General features: G+C 48.3%; 1 protein-coding gene across 2 annotated transcripts in view; it reads left to right on the top strand.

Moving 5' to 3' along the window:
* TANGO6 (transport and golgi organization 6 homolog) overlaps positions 1 to 6813 on the top strand; it is a 94160-nt gene extending 87347 nt beyond the window's left edge. Inside the window, exons 18-19 of one of the 2 annotated variants that reach the window (XR_014465580.1) lie at positions 4254 to 5368; positions 5421 to 6813. Coding sequence is in view for 1 of the 2 variants with exons in the window: in XM_083164788.1 (XP_083020914.1) it covers positions 4254 to 4430 (177 nt within the window). In the remaining variant the exon portion in view is untranslated. Of the gene's footprint in view, positions 1 to 4253 lie in introns of both variants that reach the window. The other variant, XM_083164788.1, reaches the window with a different exon arrangement.
* The last annotated feature ends 10078 nt before the right edge of the window (positions 6814 to 16891 follow it).

The following is a 16891-nucleotide window of genomic DNA, read 5'->3' on the forward strand; positions in this document are numbered from 1 at the left end:
AGATCCCAGCAATCAGGTAATCACCACCCAGCCACAGTAAAATCCCACCCTGTGCAAGCCTGAAAAAATTAGCTGCATCAGTGATTAGCTGCAAATCGATACGCAAGCCGCTCCGCATAAAATGATGTCCCTGTGTGTGCAGCCTCTGCGTAGCCCAGGACATACTCAGCGGCTGCGAAAGAATCAGGCTGATCGGGGGTGGAGCTGACATCACATGACTTCCCCTCACACACCTGGCCACGCCTGCATATTCCCTGACACTCCCAGATAACAGCCGCTCACCATGGAATGATTCCCCAGTGTGTGCAGTCTGTTCGTAGCCCGGGACTTAAGGTGGCCATACATCAGAAAGATATTGTACCCAATCATACAATCTCAATTGATTGTAAGATGGATTGTATGCAGATTGTGTGCACATTGTGTTTCCAAAAACCACCAAGGACTGCTGGGGGATTGAAGGGAATTTGGACACAATCATGAGCGCAATCGATCTTAAGATCGATCTTTCTGATGTATGGCCAGCATAACTCAGTGGCTGCGATAGAAGCAGGATGATCAGGCCGGAGCTGACGTCACATAACTTTCCCCTAAAACAACTGGGCACGCCTGCATTTTCCCGGACACGATTTAAAATAAATAAAAGTAGCAAAATGTTACTGCAGGACGGCCTCACGCGTGTGCTTACCTACAGGATTGTACGCATACAGTCTATATCCAAGATGGGCAAAATTCAGTGCTCGGCCCTTATGCAATTGGGTCTAGGCCGTATCCCTCTGCAATGCAACCCATGCAGTGCTTAGCCCTATTACCATATATGGCTTCTACATCTGCCCAGCGTCCTTGCTCATTCACAAAGACTGCTCGTGTGTGGTGTAAATGGAGATGGAGGTGTCAGTAGCACTCGGCATTGTAAGGGAGGCCCTGGTCCGTGTACTACCCTTAGGCTAATGTAGTTCCTCATTTACCTTATACCCACCCGGACCGGCCTCCATGTTTGGGCCTGACTCCCTGCCCTTTAGTGTCACTACTATTTATTTTTCCATCTAGGTTTTTAGGTTTGACTTTTCCATAAGAAAGCAATGAGGCCCAGAGTCATTGGCTTATTTGGTACATGTGTATTATCTGGGCGCCCGATTTTGTTAATTGCATGCCTTAACTTAAGGCATGCAATGCAATGCGATCAACGCGATTTCCCGCAAGAAAATCTCATCCATCGCATGCGATGCGATTGACGTGATTTTCCATAGGAATCAATGTTTAATGGTCCCAAATGGTCCTTGAGACCATTAGGGTCCATGTGAAAGGCCCCCCCATTGTTTGTATGCCCCCTCATTGTTAACGCCAACCCGAAGCGTGGCGAGGGGCGGTGGTACGCGTCCTCCGACCTTTTCATACCCCCACTATCCACATCGGCATGGAGTTGATTTTATATAGTGTGGTGAGCCCCGCAAGGGGACGCGTAATACCACTGAAGTAATGCGCGTCCCCTCGCAGGGCTAGGTGGCTCGCTGTGCTCGCCACACTATATAAAGTCAACTCCACACCGACGTGGATAGCGGGGGTATGAAAAGGTCAGAGGACATGTACCGCCGCCCCTCGCGGGCTCGCTGCGCTCACCACGCTTTGGGTTGGCGTTGATGGTGGGGTGGCGTTAACAATGAGGGGGCATACAAACAATGGGGGGCCTGGGGGGAATTTCACATTGACCCTAATGGTCTCAAGGACCATTTGGGACCATTTAACATTGATTCCTATGGAAAAATCGTGTCCATCGCATGCGATGCGATTGATGCGATTTTATCGGCCCGATGAAAAAATCGGGCTCCCAGATAATACACAAGTACCGCTTATTCATGTATGCTATTGGCATTCTCCAGCATACGAGAGATTAACATGTTTAGATCAACAGGTTGAAGAAAATCTTTATTATTCCGGAAGGCCGATGTGCGGCTGTTAGCGAGAATTTGGAGATCCCAGTTCTTTACGTGTGTCCCAGTATACGTAGTTAGATCAGTTGTCATGGTAGCTGAACAGGCTGTAGTCACAGCTAGGCCAAAGCTTTTACTCTCAGATGGTTTCCATGGCAATGCATATAATCTTCCTGGATGGGACAACATGTGTATGCTCTGAGATTTATGTAGCTGACAGCAGTGTAACTTCCTTGATGGGGTGAGATGGTAGGTCATAGGCCACTGTTGCTGCCATCTCTGTTTGGCCACTGGACCTGCTGATCCCAATGGTCAGTTTCCTGGACCACGTGTCTGTGGCAGGGGCAGCTTTCATCATCTCCTCTACCTGCGCCATCTGCTCCGTTTCATCACACGTCTCTCGTTTCTCCATCCTTTATCTATCGCCTCTTGTGTTTCTCCATCCTGTATCATCTGTCACCTCTCTCCACCCACAAATCAAATCCTGTCCTCGTCCTACTCCTTCTTGGGATTGGATTCTAAGATAGTTGAATGGATAAGAGCATGGTTGCAGGACAGAAAACAGAGAGTTGTAGTAAACGGAGTACAGTCAAAGAAGGGAAAGGTTACAAGTGGAGTACCCCAGGGATCTGTACTTGGACCAGTGCTTTTTAATATCTTTATTGGTGATATTGCAAATGGAATTGAGGGTAAAATGTGCCTGTTTGCAGATGACACAAAGGTATGCAACAGGGTAGACACACCAGGAGGGGTAAAACAAATGATTGATGATCTAGGTAGATTAGAGGAATGGTCAAGATCATGGCAACTACAGTTTAATGCCAAAAAATGCAAAATCATGCACTTGGGTTGCAAAAATCCAAAGACTAAATATAGTATAAATGGCACTATAATGGAAACTACTGAGGAAGAGAGGGATCTAGGTGTCACTATTTCAGGGGACTTAAAGGCAGGTTGGCAATGTAACAAAGCAATGAAGAAGGCAAGTCAGATGCTTGGTTGCATAGGGAGAGGTATCGGCAGTAGAAAGAAAGAAGTAATAATGCCACTGTATAGGTCATTGGTACGACCTCATCTAGAGTATTGTGTTCAGTTCTGGAGGCCATATCTCCAGAAGGATATAAATACATTAGAGACTGTACAAAGAAGGGCAACTAAAATGGTGCATGGCCTACATCACAAAAAGTACCAGGAAAGACTAAAAGATCTTAATATGTATACTTTAGAGCAGAGAAGGGAAAGGGGGGACATGATAGAAACTTTCAAATATATCAAGGGTTTTAACAAGGTACAGGTGGGAGACATTCTTCACAGGAAGAGGAGCAGCAGAACACGAGGACATGCACTGAAACTAGAGGGATGAAGATTCAGGGGAAATTTGAGGAAGAATTACTTCACAGAAAGAGTAGTAGATAAGTGGAATAGCCTCCCATCAGAGGTGGTAGAGGCAAATACAGTAGTACAATTTAAACATGCTTGGGATAGGCATATTGATATCCTTACAAAAAAATAAGGATCAAATATGGTTTGAGGTAACATGTTTTAAAAAGGGGCAGACTAGATGGGCCAAGTGGTTCTTATCTGCCGTCAAATTCTATGTTTCTATGTCTACAGATGTCCTCTTTCCCAACCCTGAACCTCGTTCAATACCTGCTTCCTTCTATCACTTCTTGTACCACCCCAAGATTTCCCATCCAACTCTTCCAAGTTCTTCCAGCCATGTCCACGAGCCTCCAGCACCTGCGCTCCTTCTCCAGTGCCTTGTGCAATGCAAGCTCTGCATATAACAATCTATCATCCATCCATGGTGTGATCCCATCAAGAACCCCGGTCCCTTCTGTATTATCATTAGCCTGGCTCACCCCTATGCTTTCCTACTGGGGACTTGGTCCACCACAATCCGAGTCTTAGGACAGACCAGGGGCTAGAGTAGTTATTCTCCCTGGATCCCCATGTATCAGTCACCTGTTCTTCTAACCCCGTGTTGCTGCCTTGACTGTTCCAGCTATTCCACCCTTCCCACAGCCCATATACTGCAAAGGGAAAATCCTTAGTATTCATATCTCCTCCTGCCAGACCCCGCACTCGCCCAACCATCTCCTACACACACCCCTTTATACCACCCTACAGCCTGCCCCTGCTTCCTTCTTCAGCCCCCTCTCTCCCCCCTAGTGGAATAAAATATATTTATGCAATTAAATAAATATTACCACGAAAACACCTTTACTATGTGCTGTGCTGGAAGCCGAATTCTTGAATCTGCTGTGATACCACTATGTATGTTTCTCCATTCCTCTGACCCTCTTCTCCTCTGTGTTCCCCCAGGTATTACGGGATGTGCTTCGAGACTTGTACCGCTTGCTGAGATATGTGGTTCAGTGCGAGTCAGACTCTGTGTCTGTATTACATGCGCAGATTGGACTGGAGGAACTGGACACCATCATGAGGGCTCTTCTCTTCCCCCCACAGAAGTTGGAGAAGAAGATTGTTGTTTTGCCTTAAGATATTGGTCACCTGTGCTGGAAGCTTCTCCGCAGGCTTGTGTCATGGAAAGGACACTTGGACATCTCTGCAGGCTTGTGTCATGCAAAGGACACTTGGACATCTCTGCAGGCTTGTGTCATGCAAAGGACACTTGGACATCTCTGCAGGCTTGTGTCATGCAAAGGACACTTGGACATTTCTGTAGGCTTGTGTCATGCAAAGGACACTTCGACATCGATGCACGCTTGTGTCGGAATCAGTACGAAATCCGGCGGTCAAAATACAGACGCCGGAATCCCGACAAGGGGGGCCATGGATCGCTCCCCCTTGCGGGCCCGGTGCCTCGCTACCCTCGGCACAGTATTTTATTCTCCCTCCTATGGGTGTCATGGACACCCATAGAGGGAGAAATTGCCCACATTGCGGCGGTCGGGATTCCGGCATCGGTATTTCGACCACCGGGATTTTGACTCTATCTGCTTGTGTCAAGGTGAGAAGGACACTCGGACATTTCAGCAGGCTTGTGTCATGGAGAGAAGGACACTTCTCTCCATGACACAAGCCTGCGGAGATGTCTAAGTGGCCTCCTCTCTATGACACAATCCTACAGAGATGTCTTTAGACATCTCTGTAGGGTTGTGTCATAGAGAGTAGGTCACGTAGACATCTCCACAGGCTTGTGTCTTGTCTTAGAGATCTCTGTGCCCTCAACAGCAGCAATAATAAATTTACAACATCTGTATTGTCTTACAATATTTTATAATGTTACTTCAATATCTATTGCGTTTTAAACACAGTAATTTCTAGTAAAAGTTATACTATTTGTGTATACAAAGTCTTTTACTCAGAGGAGCAGGGGGAACACCAATAACTCAAACCAAAGTTTGTGGTGTCCGGTTCCTCTGGCCACTGGATTACTGCCCTGCAGTACCCCTTTGTTCTGCACTTATGAGTAGGTAGGCGCTCATTTGTTCTCCGCTCTCTGGAGACAACACAGAAACCTTGTAGGTAGAAAAATCACCAGAGCCCCATTATCAATTACCAGATACTGGTGGGGACAGCTGACCTGCAGACTCTCTCATTATGGTGCCATAGGATACTTATTGGTTCACAGAAAGCGCAAGTTGCTAAAAGCTGTTTTAGTCCATAACGGGCAGGAGGTGTGGGCCAGACTGGACCAGTCCCCCAGCACTTCTGTATAATAATATGATAGCTTGGCAATGTTTTGGCACTTGTGTATAAAACAGTAGTAACCTTGCGGCAGGGCATGCTGGGATTAGTAGATCCACTAGTGACTCCTCCAACCCCAGTAATGTCACTCTGCTGTGCCATGCCACTCTCTAGGTGTACGTCCTGGTGGGCGTCAGTGTCTTCTGCTGTCCCAATGATGTCACTCTGCTGTGCCATGCCACTTTGTAGGTGTACATCCTGGTGGGCACCAGTGACTCCTGCAACCCCAGTAATGTCACTCTGCTGTGCCATGTCACCCTCTAGGTGTGCGTCCTGGTGGGCGCCAGTGTCTTCTGCTGTCTCAGTAATGTCATTCTGCTGTGCCATGCCACCCTCTAGGTGTATGTCCTGGTGGGCACCAGGGACTCCTGCAGCCCCAGTAATGTAACTGCTGTGCCATGCTACCCTCTAGTTGTATATCCTGGTGGGCACCAATGAATCCTGCAGCCCCAGTAATGTAACTCTGCTGTGCCATGTCACCCTCTAGGTGTATGTCCTGGTGGGCACCAGTGACTCCTACAGCCCCAGTGATGTAACTCTGCTGTGCCATGCTACCCTCTAGGTGTATGTTCTGGTGGGCACCAGTGACTCCTGCAGCCCCAGTAATGGAACTCTTTTTTTTAATTTGAGTTTTATTTATTCAAGTAGAAAATTCAACATACACTTATGACACATTGCTGTTAATTTTTTCCCAATTTTTGTGACTTATACAAAGACATATACCAAAAAGATATCATCCCCCCACCCCCACATAAAACATACAGACTTACATACATTTGGCCCATATTACGCAACTGGTCTTGTTGCTCTTAATTATCTTTTCCGCTAGGCATGAGGCAAGGTATTAAACTCCCGGAGTGGAGAAGTTTTCTAATTATTAGTTCATATTTTCCTGAATATTTATTACTCCTTACTTACATAGTCTGTTCGGATTCGGTTCGATCGACACTTCTCTCTCAAATTTTCCAGTATCTTTTTTTTTTTTTTTTTTTTTTTCCTTCTTCCCCTTTCTTTTTCCATCCAAGCAATTGTCTTAGATTTATAGGGGCTGGACGAAGAAATATTATATATGTGGTCTCGAGTCCTGGTTCTGGGCTATATTCCCGATTATTACAAATAGAAAGGGCTAATGAATAAACAGTGAATAAATAAAGACAAATAACTAAATTAATATGATTTTCTTTCCCTGTCTTCCCCCCTCTCCCCCTCCCTCCCTTTGCCTATCTTACTATTGTGATCTATCCTCCGGGCTTGGGTACAGATTAATACCTTCTCCCATCTCTTTACAATTTAGTGGTCTATCACACTCTATTAACTACCATAAAAAAATAAAAATAAAAGATATTAAAAAAAATTCCCTATGTGAATAGTAATGTAACTCTGCTGTGCCATGCCACCCTTTAGTTCTATATCCTGGTGGGCACCAATGGAACGGCTGTGCCATGCTACCCTCTAGTTGTATATCCTGGTGGGCACCAGTGAATCCTGCAGCCCCGGTAATGTAACTCTGCTGTGCCATGCCACCCTCTAGGTGTATAGCATGGTAGGCACCAGTGACTCCTGCAGCCCCAGTAATGTAACTCTGCTGTGCCATGTCACCCTCTAGGTGTACGTTCTGGTGGGCACCAGTGATTCCTGCAACCCCAGTAATGTCACTCTGCTGTTCCATGCCACCCTCTAATTGTATATCCTGGTGGGCACCAGTGACTCCAGCCCAGTAACGTAACTCAGTAAAACAGTAGTAACCTTGCGGCAGGGCATGCTGGGATTAGTAGATTCACTAGTGACTCCTGCAACCCCAGTAATGTCACTCTGCTGTGCCATGCCACTCTCTAGGTGTACGTCCTGGTGGGCGTCAGTGTCTTCTGCTGTCCCAGTAATGTAACTGCTGTGCTATGCCATACTGTAGGTGTGGGCACTAGTGTCTTCTGCTGTCCCAGTAATGTCACTCTGCTGTGCCATGCCACTCTGTAGATGTACATCCTGGTGGGCACCAGTGACTCCAGCCCAGTAATGTAACTCTGCTGTGCCATGCCACCCTCTAATTGTATATCCTGGTGGGCACCAGTGACTCCAGCCCAGTAATGTAACTGCTGTGCCATGCCACCCTCTAGAAGTATGTCCTGGTGGGCACCAATGACTCCTGCAGTCCCGGTAATGTAACACTGCTGTGCCATGCCACCCTCTAATTGTATATCCTGGTGGGCACAAGTGACTCCAGCCCAGTAATGTAACTCTGCTGTGCCATGCCACCCTCTAGAAGTATGTCCTGGTGGGCACCAATTACTCCTGCAGTCCCAGTAATGTAACACTGCTGTGCCATGCCACACTCTAGTTGTATGTCCTGGTTGGGCACCAGTGTCTCCTGCAGCCCCAGTAATGTCACTCTGCTGTGTCGTGCCACCCTCTAAGTGTATGTTCTGGTGATGTTTATGGATGAGGGTGTTTTCTGTTTTCGGCTGCAGGATGATGAGAGAATGAGCCGCCTGTTCCGCTCTCCTCTCCTGGATCCAGTTTCAGGCTCCAAACAAGGAGATTTTTGTGCTTTTTTTTTTTTTTTTTTTAAAGGAAGAATTTTATTTATAACATGGTAGGAAAGTGGTGAGAGGAGAGGGAGCCGGGGACGCTCCGCGCACAAGGTAAGACTCACAAACCTCTCTCCCGCAGATTACCTGCTGTATTATTGTGTATTGGGCAGTGCAATGTGCGGATAATAGTTTCAATGTCCCCAGGGTGCGAAAAGTGGTCACAACATTCTTCTGTCACTTGTAGTGCACAGAGACACTCGACTGAATGCCAACCTGTGGCCCTCCAGTTGGACTACAAGACCCAGCATGCCTGTACACCCTCCACCTGGAGAGCCACGTTTATACTGGATTCTATGCTGGGAGGAGGCTACAGGATGATGTTACATAGAGAAGCATCATCTAGGTGTCTGAGGGGGGTCATACCCTGCCAGTGTTGGGCTCTGCCCTGTGCCAGCTCCTGCCCACTCTGCATGCACAGCAGGTCTGGCCTGAGGACCCTGATCTGTGTGGGTATTGTTGAGCTGTTACCACGGAGCTGCTGGAAACATTTTCCATTGTTTAATGCACACACACCAGAGGCTTTGCCCGGGCATCTGATGGGCACTTGGGTGTGTGATTGCAGGCAGTGGTCATTTGCTGCCACGTCAACGCTGCCAGGGCTGAGATGTGTCAGATTGCTGTATGTGTGGTACAGAGTATACGCTGGTGTGTGTAACTATGTGTCCGTATTATTGCGCTGCAGTGTTGCCAGTTTTATGTAGTCCTTTGCCGTATAACGGGATGAGGGCATATTTATATCTACTTCTGTTCTGGTAGTAATCTGTGAGGTGCTCCCAGTACTGTGTCTTATGACGGATAATACACCATGCTAATGGCTGCAGCTGGGATTGTGTATTACCTGTGTGATTATGTTCTTTCTATTACATTATAACTAGATAATACACAGGTGATAATAGAAAGTGTGGGTGTCTCATTCTTATAGTTCTACTTATAGGTGCTCAACATGTCCCCTTCCACCACACAATGATCCACTCCTTGGCTTCCCACGTACACACCCTCCAACATGTCTCCTTCCACCACACAACTCTCCGCTCCTGGGCTTTCCACATACACACTCTCCAACATGTCCCCTTCCACCATGTACACAATGCTCCACTCCTTGGCTTCCCACGTACACACTCTCCAACATGTCCCCTTCCACCAGGTACACATCACTCCGCTCCTGGGCTTTCCACGTACACACCCTCCAACATGTCCCCTTCCATCAGGTACACATTACTCCGCTCCTGGGCTTTCCACGTACACACCCTCCAAAATGTCCCCTTCCACCAGGTACATAGTGCTCTGCTCCTGGGCTTTCCATGTCCAACGCACCAACATGTCCCATTCCACCAGATTCACAATGGGCTTCCGCATGGCTGGCCACTGGAGGGGCGGTACTGTGCAGCAGAAGAAGCAGCGGCAAAGCTCCCTCTGAGGAGAGCTGGAAGAAAGGAGCGCAGCAGCGATAACCAGATCAGCCCCCCCTGGAGCGTGGAGCGCATGGGTTCCATTAACTGTGCAGAGTTTGTATATACTCCCCGTGCTTACGTGGGTTTACTTCGGGTACTCCTGGATCCTCCCATAATCCAAAAAATACTGGTAGGTCAATTGGCTTCCAACAAAATTAACCCAAGAATGTGTGTGTGCGTGGACATGATAGTTTGGGAAGTCAGTCCTTTAGGATGTTAGGGATCTAGGGGCAGATTTATTAAGCTCTGTGAAGTGATAAAGTGTCTGTTTTTTTATCACCGGCCAATCATCTCCTACCTGTGAAGTTACAGGCTTTGAAAAATGACAGGTAGGAGCTGATTGGCTGGTGATAAAAACCAGACACTTTATCACTTTACCAAGCTTAATAAATCTACCCCCTAGTGTCTGAAGGGTCTAGTTATAAAGGGTCAGTTTTAAATTAATAGCCATGTTATACCAGCGTTAAACCGAAGGAAACCAGAAGGCAAACAACACACCATACTTGCCTACTTTTGAAAAAGAGTTTCATGGAGATTATAGTTGGTAGTAGAAATTTGGGTACTTGTTTCCTAGCACGGCCACACCGATTTACATCGGGGTGGTCGGGTCGGAAAAATCGGGTCCATCGCATCGCATGCGATCGACGCGACCGACCCGATTTTCGACCCGATTTTTTGATTGAATGAAATGTAAATCGGGTCCCTGGGACCCGATTTTACATTGGATTCAATGTAAAATATTCCCTAGACCCCCAAATTTAATGACGTAAACCCCACGATAGACGCCAACCCGAAGCGTGGCGAGCGCAGCGGTGCGCGTCCTCCGACCTTTTCATTCCCCTACTATCCACTAGGGCGTGGAGTGAGAATAGAATAGTGTGGCGAGCGCAGCGAGCCACCGAGCCCGAAGCGTGGCGAGCGGACGCGGATACCTGTGAAGCCCGCGAAGGGACGCGTTTACCTGTGAAGGTATCCGCGGCCCCTCGCGGGGCTCGCCACGCTTCGGGCTCGGTGGCTCGCTGCGCTCGCCACACTATTCTATTCTCACTCCACGCCCTAGTGGATAGTAGGGGAATGAAAAGGTTGGAGGACGCGCACCGCCGCCCCTCGCGGTCTCGCTGCGCTCGCCACGCTTCGGGTTGGCGTCTATCGTGGGGTGACGACGGGGACATCTATAATGTGAAATGGGTCATATTGGCCCATTTCACATTTTTCACATTTTCTCACGATTTCAATGTTAAAAAATATTTTAACATTGAAGCCTATGGAAAAATCGGGGGCATCGCGTCGGGACCAATGTTAATGGTCACGACCGACGCGATGCCCCCGATATTTTAACTTTCCCGGCACGATTTCAATGTTAAAATATTTTTTAACATTGAAGCCTATGGAAAAATCGGGGGCATTGCGTCGGTCGCGTCGGGACCAATGTTAATGGTCCCGACCGACGCAATGCCCCCGATATTGTGTCTTAGCCGGCAAAATGGACCTGATTTCAAAGGAAATCGGGTCCATCGTGTGGATCGTGTACCTTAACTTAAAGGTACACGATCCATAAGATTGTGGCCGTGCTAGGAAACAAGTACCGAAATTTGCACAGTGCCCCACTGAGGGGCATATCATGCTCCACCCAAAGGGTTGTGTCTAGTTCCATATATGGAGAGATTGTGAAAAGAGATTGTGAATGTGGCACCTAGAAGTGTGGGTGTGTACTTCTACATCTGAAAGGAATTTTTTTAAATGACTTAAGGTGGCCATACACACGCAGATTTATCTTCAGATCTGGCTGGTTGGAACAAAAAAATGGTTATGGATGAGAGCAAATGACAGTTGATCATTTGCTTGGAAATGCTGGAAAACTGACAAACTGTCACGCATCCATAACCATGTTTTTGTCCAACCAGCCAGATCTGAAGATAAATCTTACTAGTGTATGGGCACCTTTAGATCCAAATGTAGATGAGCCCCAAAGCAGTTAGTTAAGGTGCCCACACACTAGAACGATTTTTGGGCCGATATTTACCGATAATCGGACGATGCTCGCTCCCGTGGATCTTTTGCTAAATCTTCTTATCTTACGTGCTGCACAAAAGATCAGAATATTTAACAAAAGATCCATAGGAATGCACACGGGATCTTAAGAAAAATCTTTGGTAAAGATGTGCGCTTGCCTGAAATCTTTTGTCCAGATCGGACAAAAGATTTGAAGGCTAATTTATGCGCACATCTTATGATCGCAGATCTTTCTAGTGTGTGGGCATCTTAAGAGATATTATACTTGCTAAAGTGCTGGGAAATGGTGCTTATAATTCAGAGTAAATGTATCTGTGTCTCATTGTTTTTTTTCCCAAAAAAATGTATCAGTGTAATGTGGGCTAGGTGAAATGAGGGCGATTGGTAGACTAATGAGGGAAAGAGGGAGATTGCTGCTATTTCAGGGAGTCTCCTGCGGAATGCAGGAGGGTAGGCAACTATGCAACACACCAACATTACTTCTGAAAGATGGCATTAATACCACAAAACTCGGGAACATCATGTGGCCTCAAATCACCTTTGCCATCAGAAAACCTGGACCAGGCCCACCACCCCTGTGGCTGAGAACACCAGGACTGCCCCCCAGGCCTACCCCTCATGGTGAGCATGGAGCTGTGAGGGAAAGCACCAGACCCAGCCTATGCAGCAACACTTCCCCCATACTTTTATGTGCTCCCCACTTTCTCATAACCACCTGTACTGCTCTCATGAGACCAGGACATTGATGACTCTATGAAAATGATTCCTAATATTTCCCTGTTGGCTGGTGTGTTCATGTCTTCTCTCTATCTCCCCCCCCCCTCCCTGCAGCACACATCTACCCCACCATGTGCTTTTCCTGTATTGTGTACCTCCGCAGATTGCACAGCCTGCCAGCGCTGACCTATGCAGTGCGCCAAGCTGGTTGCCTTAGATGGTTTCCCTGCGGGCAGGGTGTGGGTCACGTGGATGTTTTTGTGCAGGGATTATCATACTACTACACAAGTATTTGCTTTCCAATATCTGCATTGGGTCCTTGTATAGCTCGCCTCCTACAGTGTAACCTTCGTAGTGCGCCCACCATGGCTGCCTCATCTGGTGCAATTGTAGTTGGGATGAAAAATATATTGACCTGAGTATCCACTTAAATCACCCATTTTGGGTAATTTCTTTTAGGGGTAAACTATTCCACCCAGGGTAATCCTATGCAGAGCGCCTAAAGGGCTGCCACCATAGGTGCCGATTTTATGTTTTTGCTGGTGGGTGCTCATGCCAAAAATATAGAGGAGTGGCTTCATGGGGAAGGGGGTTTGGCCACAAAATAATACCAATTTATATTATGGAGCACAGTTGTCTCCAATATTCAAATTATGGCAACAGAGTTCCACATACATAAATGCCGCCACAGTGCAGGTACTCCGCAGACAGAATACACTCTTCCCGGCATACTGTTTCCCAGGTGGCGGGTCCGGCAATGTGGGTGCTGCAGCCGCAAATTAGCAAGTTAATATGGTGGCCCAGCAGAGGGACTCGGGCCCGTGGGTGCTCATCAATTTCCATGGGTGCTCGGGCCCTTGAGCACCCACAGAATCGGCACCTATGGCTGCCACACCTGGTACCTTGTCAGGGTGGAGTACACAACCCATGGAAGTTGTTATCCAAAATGCTGCACCAATCCTGCATAATGCTCAAGGTTTTTTTTTTGTTTTTGTCTGTGACTGTACTATGTATATCCTCTGTATTATGTGCATTATCTATGTCTGTAAAGTGCCTTGAGTCCTGTTGGAGAAAGTGTGCTATATAAATCAAACTTACTTACAATCTATATTCACTGCCACATGTTAGTAAGCTCCACTGGGGCAGGGACTAATGTGACACTGCAAATATTGTCTGTACAGCGCTGTGGAATATGTGTGCGCTATATAAGAAACTTAATGAAATAAATAAATAAATAATGGTACGGGGGCTGTTGGAGTAGAGATGATGTTACGGGGGGCTGGCGGAGTAGAGATGATGGTACAGAGGGATGACTGCACAGGGGTCTGGCGGAGTAGAGATGATGGTATGGGGGCCTGGCGGAGTAGAGATGATGGAATGGAGGGATGATAGTACAGGGGGCTGGCGGAGTAGAGATGACGGAACGAAAGGATGACTGTACGGGGGGCTGGCGGAGTAGAGACGATGGTAGGGGGCTGGCGGAGTACAGATGATGGTATGGGGGGCTGGCAGAGTAGAGATGATGGAATGGAGTGATGACTGTATGGGGGGCTGTCGGAGTAGAGACGATGGTAAAGGGGGCTGGTGGAGTAGAGATGACGGAATGTAAGGATGACTGTACGGGGGGATGGCGGAGTAGAGACGATGGTAGGGGGCTGGCGGAGTAGAGATGATGGTACAGGGGGCTTTTGTCATGATTTGGGCTTGGCCCTTCCGCCCTTCTGTTACTCCCTGGCTCTGGATTTTAGGTGCTGATATTGTGCCCGGTGGCATTGAGTGTGTGACTCCTTATTGCTCTCATTCAGTGGCTGGAGCTTTGAGAGATTTGCGCAGAGACAGGCGACGCTGTATATTAGCAGCAGATGCACCCGCTGTGGGCAGCCATAGGGATCGTAAATCATTTATCTTTTGCCGTCCCCTCAGGCTCATAGGTGTCGCCCTTAGATTTATGTCTGTAATACCAGAGGGCGCGGTGCATTGGCAGAACTGTATGGGAATGGCGGATATCACAATTAGTCTCAGGACCATCCCCACACCTCCCATGGTGCCACCTTGGATCCCTAGCAATGCTGGAGCCTGGCATCTGGGCAGCATACCTCCCAGCTTTCTGGTGTGCAGATTCGGGACTCCCACATCGCCCGCCATGTGCACGATCTGAAAAAGGGCTGCTTCCTCACGGGAATGCCTGCAATCATGAAGCCACACCACTGTTTTGCTGCTGTGGAGGCATGGCCAGCACTCTGTGAGCATGTATGTGTCAGCAGTCACCTATCAGGGAGCCTACTCCGCATGTGTGGCCCCTTTATCCTCCCACGGTAATGCCTGCCCAGTCCGGCACATGTGCTAACACTAGTTTCTGTGTACAGCCCTTGCGCAGCGCACATATATCTGCAGCGTCCACCTCAGATTCAGCCCCATAATGTAGACAATATGGAAACTATATGTGGGCAGAAAACTCCTCAGTGCCCCCGGCACTTACTGTCGGAAACCGGATCGGACCCTGAGACGACGGACCGGATGGTCTTTATTCATCAAACTGTGCCATTCTGTCCTAGGGGAAGGGGGTGTCCTGTCCCGGGGGTATGGCGTCCCGTCTGGGGGGAGGGGGTGTGGTGTCCCACTAGGGTTACCACCTTTCCCCTTTAATTCCGGACACATACTATTTACACAGGTTCTGTGGAAGTTTAAAACCAGGTGAAATGGAGTCTTGAAGTCAGCCAGCCACAGAACCTGTGTAATTAATATGTGTCCGGAATTAAAGGGACTAGGTGGTAACCCTATGTCCCACCCAGGTGTATGGTGTCCCATCTGGGGGGAGGGGGTGTCCTGTCTGGGGCATGGCGTCCCCTCTGAGAGGTCTCTGATGGGTATGGGTCGACTGTATGAAGCTCGACATACATCAGATGGACCACTAAAGGTCGACAGGGCATTAAATAGGTTGACATGGCTAAGGTCAACAGAGTCAACACAAGCATTAGGTCGACAATGGGAAAATTGACAGAAGTTTGACATGAGTTTTTCATGTTTTTTTGTCCCAAATTTCGGCAAGTTGACATGGACACTATATCGTTGCACCGCGTTTCCTCGCATGGCTCGCTGCGTTGAGCACAATATTATATCCTCCACGCCCTAGGATGAATACCGCCTGTCAGCACAAGTCGGCTACATTTTTTTTAAAACTCATGTCGAAATTTTGACTGTTGCCCTTCCCATTGTCGACCTAATGCATGTGTCAACTTTCTGACCCTGTCGACCTTAGCCATGTTGTTTCAGGTGTCGGTCTTTAGTGGTCTGAGACAGCTGTCATCGGGCAGATTCCAGCCTCCCCTCATGGTCTGGAACACCACACTTGGGGATGTGCATTGGACGTTACCGTGTCTAGTTAGATAGTCAATAGATCAACGGCAATTGGATGACATTGACAAAAAGTCGACATGGTCAAAACATTGTCATGAAAAACATGTATTTTTTATGTTTTTTGTGCCAATATTGATATCCGTTGGCATGGATCCCTACTCAGTGTAGCGTAGACCTTCGCTTGCTTCGGGACTGGTGCATTACTCCGCTGGCGCTACGCTTGGCGCACTTTACCAAAGCTGGTAAAGTATGAAAAAGTCAAAACATTTATAAAAAAAAGTGAAAATCTCCATTTTTCATGTCAACCTTTTGACCATTTTCGTTACTGCATCTCAACATTTTGTTAAGGACAAAACAGTTCATGTTAAACTGCCCCCCCCCCCCCCCCATATGTCCCACCTGCTGCCACATTCCTGCCATGACAGCTGTCCTGGCCCGAAATACCCCCTGTATGTGACCATAACCACACAGCAAGTCACCAGCAGCAGCCCCCTATGGCTGAGCCCTCTGCAGGCATTGTTACCCCTCACTGGGGGCAGGAGAGGAGGTGGGGTATGTACAGGGATCAGGTGGTCCCTGCTGCCATTGCTGCCCCTCACTGGGGGAAGGAGAGGAGGTGGGGTATGTACAGGGATCAGGTGATCCTTGCTGCCCCTCACTGGGGGTAGGAGAGGAGGTGGGGTATGTACAGGGATCAGGTGGTCCCTGCTGCCATTGCTGCCCCTCACTGGGGTAGGAGAGGAGGTGGAGTATGTACAGGGATCAGGTGGTCCCTGCTGCCATTGCTGCCCCTCACTGGGGGAAGGAGAGGATGTGGGGTATGTACAGGGATCAGGTGGTCCTTGCTGCCCCTCACTGGGGGTAGGAGAGGAGGTGGGGTATGTACAGGGATCAGGTGGTCCCTGCTGCCTTTGCTGCCCCTCACTGGGGTAGGAGAGGAGGTGGGGTATGTACAGGGATCTAGGGGTCCCTCTCACTGCGGGCAGGAGAGGAGATGGGGTATGTACATGGATCAGGGGGTTACTGGGGCAGGAAAGGAGGTGGGGTATGTACAGGGAGCAGGGGGGCTGGGCTGGGGGAGTGACACTTGCTGCTGGCCGGTACAGTGTAGAGTGCTGCAGAG

Source organism: Crinia signifera, chromosome 11, assembly GCF_055691185.1.
Source record: "Crinia signifera chromosome 11, ASM5569118v1, whole genome shotgun sequence".
Lineage (NCBI taxonomy): Eukaryota > Metazoa > Chordata > Amphibia > Anura > Myobatrachidae > Crinia > Crinia signifera.